The sequence below is a fragment of the Penaeus chinensis genome, chromosome 1 (assembly GCF_019202785.1).
Source record: "Penaeus chinensis breed Huanghai No. 1 chromosome 1, ASM1920278v2, whole genome shotgun sequence".
Classification (NCBI taxonomy): domain Eukaryota; kingdom Metazoa; phylum Arthropoda; class Malacostraca; order Decapoda; family Penaeidae; genus Penaeus; species Penaeus chinensis.
Window position 1 is genome coordinate 1923794 of NC_061819.1, and position 5000 is coordinate 1928793.

Here is a 5000-nt window from a genome sequence, read left to right on the forward strand (position 1 = left end):
CACACAAAGACGGGGAGACAAACCAAGAGAAAAGACAAGAAAAAAAAAAAAAAAAAAAAATTAAATCAACAAAAAAAAAAAAAAAACTAAACAGCTAAGTGAGAGTCGTTCCAGCAGTCATGTCAAGCTGTCAAGTGGCATGCCTTCGCCGCGGTCAAGAGTCCCTCGGCGTCTGTGTCTGAGCAACTGACAGTAATGACGAATGTTTATCGGCGCATTGGCAACCGGGGCCTGATGGATGGCTCGATCTACTGTGCAGATTTCTCGTATTATTTAAGGGTTAAAGAGGTTTGCCTGAGAGAGAGAGAGAGAGAGAGAGAGAGAGAGAGAGAGAGAGAGAGAGAGAGAGAGAGAGAGAGAGAGAGAGAGAGAGAGAGAGAGAGAGAGAGAGAGAGAGAGAGAGGCAAGGAGGATTTTCTTTCTCTCTTTATTTTTCACTTTTTTTTTTATCTATTTCTTTCATGCACTCTTTCTTTCTTTCTTCCTTTTCATCCATATTTTTTTCTTTGTATATTTGTTTCTTTCTTGCATCTCTTCTTTCTTTCTCTCTTCATTTTTTTTTCACCCATTCTTTCTTTATTTATTTCTTCCATTCTTTCTTTCCTAAATTCTCCTTTTTTTTCTTTCTTTCTCACTTCCTTTCTTTTTTCCTCTTTTCCTTCTTTCTTTCTTTCTCACTTCCCTTCTTCTTCCTTTCTTTCTCTCAAACGCCTCCCTCTTCTCGCCCAAGATGGCTTTTGTTTCTATCTCCTGAAGCCTCTTATTTGGAGACTTTCTGTTCGTAAACCGTAGGCATTTCGTCACAGCCTCTTCTTCCTTCTTTCTCCTTCCTTCTTCTTCTTTCTTTTTGCTTCTTCTTCCTTCTTCCTTCTTCTTCCTTCTTCTTTCTTCTTCTTTCTTCTTCTTTCTTCTTCTTTCTCCTTCCTGCTCCTTCCTTTTTCTTCTTTCTTTTTCCTTCTCCTTCCTTCTTCCTTCTTCTTCCTTCTTATTCCTTCCTCTTCCTTCTTCATCCTTCTTTTATCTTCTTCCTTCTTCTTCCTTCTTTTATCTTCTTCCTTCTTCTTTCTACTTTTATCTTCTTCCTTCTTCTTCCTTCTTCTTCCTTCCTCTTCCTTCTTCATCCTTCTTTTATCTTCTTCCTTCTTCTTCCTTCTTTTATATTCTTCCTTCTTCTTCCTTCTTTTATCTTCTTCCTTCTTCTTTCTACTTTTATCTTCTTCCTTCTTCTTCCTTCTTCTTCCTTCTTTTATCTTCTTTTATCTTCTTCCCTCCTCTTCCTTCTTCTTCCTTATTTTATCTTCTTCCTTCTTCATTCTCCTTCCTCCATCTTCCTTCCTCCTCCTTCCTCCTTCGCCGCTAATAACTTCCTCAAGACAAGGCGACGCGGCTCCCTTTCCCCTCCCCGACGCCCTCGCTTCGAGATCTCTTTGTCTCTCGCCTCCTGCACGAGGAAGCTGCCCTTCATGTCAGCTCCTCCGACGTCAGTATTACCACTATAATGTTACGCCCAAAAAGGTCAGCAATATTTGCATATTTATGATTATGTTTACTTGCCCGGTGTTAAGAGCTGTATGGAAAGTGTTAGGACGGAGGCTAGCGGCTCAGCGCACCTGGCAGTTTACTCACTGGGGAGGGATGGGGACGGACATTTATGAGGGGAAGTGCATAGATGATTTTATTTCGTGGTGGGAACGCTGGTGAGGGGAAAGGGAGGGGGGGAAGGGGAAGGAAGAGAGGGGATGGGGTAGGGGGAGAAGGGGTGGGAGAGGGGGAGAGGGGATGGGGTAGGGGGAGAGGAGAAGGGGAAGGAAGAGAAGGGATAAGGAGGGGGAAGGGAAGGAGAGGGGAAAGAGGAGAACGAAGGGGGAAGAGACGAGAAGAGGAAGGGGAAGAACCAGTTGCCTCAACCTCAACACCGGAATTACAGAAAACAAAAGCAATTATTTTTACACAACTCGAAAAAAAAAAAAAAAAAAAACTCTCCTCCTTTATCTTACGCCACTGATAACAGCAACACAGTTAAACTAAAACTAAACCAAATTAACCCAAAAACCCTTTCATCTCTTCTCCTCTCTTTTCCTCTCTTATCCTTATCTTATCTTAAACTTCACACTCTCAAAACCTTTCCATCTTTATCTCTCATCATCTCCTTATCCTTATCTTATCCTCATCTTAAACTTCCCACGACGTCCAGATTCAGAAAACCCTTCCATCTCTTACCCTCTCTTCTCCTCTCTCTTCCTCTCGTATCCTTACCCTTACCTTATCTTAAACTTCACCCTTCCATCTCTTATCTCTTCTCCTCTCTCTTTCTCTCGTATCCTTACCCTTATCTTATCTTAAACCTCACCCTCCCATCTTTTATCTCTTATCGTCTCTTGCCATCGCCTATCCTTATCTCAAACTTCCCACGACGTCCCAACTGAAGTCCGTCCCTCCTCTCGCCCCCAGACATAGCCGTGGACGTCAGGTGCCCCTACGGCTGCGAACAGTGCTCGCCCATCAACGGGTGTCTGGCCTGCAAGCCGCCCTTCTACCTCCTCCTGCGGCGCGACGGACCCCGGCAGACGGCGACCTGCACGAGAGCGTGTCCCAGGGGCTTCTACAAGATCAAGAGAAAAAAGAAACGAGGATTTTGTGCAAGTAAGATTTTTTTTTTTTCGGTTTTTTTTATGGTTTGTCTTATTGTTATGGTTGTTGTAGTAGTTATGTTAGTTATTTATGATAAAATTTGCTGCTGTACCAGTAGAAATAGTAGGACTAGTTATGATAGTAATAGTAGCAGTAGTAGTACTACTACTTATTCTAATAGTACTAGTAGTACTAGATGTAATAGTAAAATTAATAGTAAAACTAGTACTAGTTCTAGTATTACTTATTATAATAGCACTAGTACTAATATTGCTAGTTGTAATAATAATAGTAGTACTACTAGTTGTAATGGTGATAGTAATCGAAGTAGCATTAGTACTAGTATTACTAGTTGTCTTAGTAATAGTAGTAGTAGTAGTAATAGCAGCAATAGGATTAGCAGCAGTAATAATGTTTACATCTGCAGTAATATTCGCAAAAATCAGATTATCAAAGGGCTTTGTAAGGATGAAGAACAGAAAGAGAAAAAAAAAAAAGATAAGAAAGGAGAAATAGAAAAAAAAAAAAAAAAAAAAACCCACAAAAGACAAAGGAAGAAAATATAGAAAGAAGGGAAAGAAAAAAAAAAAGAAGGAAACAGAACAGAACCAAAGGGAAAGAAGAAAATTAGATAAAGAGTAAGAAAGGTAAGGCTCGAGAACACTCAAAAGCTAATCATTCCCCCACCAACCAAAAGTCACGTCGCTTGCAGAATGAGATAGATAGATGGATAGATAGGAAGAGGGGGGGGGGGGAGGGACATTGAAAAGGGAGAGAGTGAGAGAGAAAGACAGAGAGAGGGAGAGAGAGAGAGAGAGAGAGAGAGAGAGAGAGAGAGAGAGAGAGAGAGAGAGAGAGAAGGGGGGGCATTGAGAAAGGGAGAGAGAGAGAGAGAGAGGGGGGGGGGGGGCATTGAGAAAGGGAGAGAGTGAGAGAGAGAGGGGGGGGAAACATTGAGAAAGGGAGGGAGTGAGAGAGAGAGAGAGAGAGAGAGAGAGAGAGAGAGAGAGAGAGAGAGAGAGAGAGAGAGAAGGGGGGGCATTGAGAAAGGGAGAGAGAGAGAGAGAGAGAGAGGGGGGGGCATTGAGAAAGGGAGAGAGTGAGAGAGAGAGGGGGGGGGAAACATTGAGAAAGGGAGGGAGTGAGAGAGAGAGAGAGAGAGAGAGAGAGAGAGAGAGAGAGAGAGAGAGAGAGAGAGAGAGAGAGAGAGATAGAATGAAGAGAAGGTGAAAGAGAGGGAGAGGGAGAGAGAGAGAGAGAGAGAGAGAGAGAGAGAGAGAGAGAGAGAGAGAGAGAGAGAATGAAGAGACAGAAATCGAGAGACAGACACACACACACACAAAATGTCGACCCAAAGAGAAGAAAAAAGAGACACACAAAAACAAAAACAGAAAAAGAGAAAAACACAAAACCCCAAAGAGACAAAGAACCAGACAACCAGAGAACACGAGAAAAGCTTCCCCGGGGATGCAACAACCGCCTTTTAAAAGGCTGCAATTGCAAAGGATGACTCACAGTGCAGAAGAAGTCAGGAATCTCAGCGGCCGCCCACCAAGACAAGCGAAGGAGGCAACGGGGCGCAAACAAGGCCCAGGCGGTGAGTTAGAGTGACGAAAGGTGAGGATGAAGTTCATGGGTGAGAGAGGGACGCCGGAGAGGGAGGCTGCTGATGCTAGAACTTCTTTGAGAGAGAGGGGGGGGGAGGGAGAGGGAGGGAATGGGAGGGAGAGAGAGAAAGAAAGAGAGAGGGAGGGAGGGAGGGAGAGGGAAGGAGGGAGAGAGAGGGAGGGAGAGAGAGAAAGAAAGAGAGAGGGACGCCGGAGAGGGAGGCTGCTGATGCTAGAACTTCTTTGAGAGAGAGAGGGGGAGGGGGAGTGAGGGAATGGGAGGGAGGGAGAGGGAGGGAAGGAGGGAGAGAGAGGGAGGGAGAGAGAGAAAGAAAGAGAGAGGGACGCCGGAGAGGGAGGCTGCTGATGCTAGAACTTCTTTGAGAGAGAGAGAGGGAGGGGGAGTGAGGGAATGGGAGGGAGGGAGAGGGAGGGAAGGAGGGAGAGAGAGGGAGGGAGAGAGAGAAAGAAAGAGAGAGGGACGCCGGAGAGGGAGGCTGCTGATGTTAGAACTTCTTTGAGAGAGAAAGGGAGGGGGGGGAGGGAATAGGAGGGAGGGAGAGGGAGGGTGAGAGAGGGATGGAAGGAGGGAGAGAGAGGGAGGGAGGAAGGGAAGGAGAGAGGGAGGGAGGGAGGGAAGGAGAGAGGGAGGGAGGGAGGGAAGGAGAGAGGGAGGGAGGGAGGGAAGGAGAGAGAGAGGGGGAGGGAGGGAGGGAGAGAGGGAGAGAGAGATAAAGAGAGAGAGAGAGAGAGCGAGAGAGA

General features: G+C 45.4%; 1 protein-coding gene across 2 annotated transcripts in view; it reads left to right on the forward strand.

Moving 5' to 3' along the window:
* Window positions 1-5000, forward strand: part of LOC125029104 (R-spondin-1-like) — an 85237-nt gene that overhangs the window by 63348 nt on the left and 16889 nt on the right. For both annotated transcript variants that reach the window (XM_047618894.1, XM_047618902.1), the window contains exon 2: window positions 2452-2643. In XM_047618894.1, the coding sequence (XP_047474850.1) occupies window positions 2452-2643 (192 nt within the window). The remainder of the gene's footprint in view (window positions 1-2451; window positions 2644-5000) is intronic.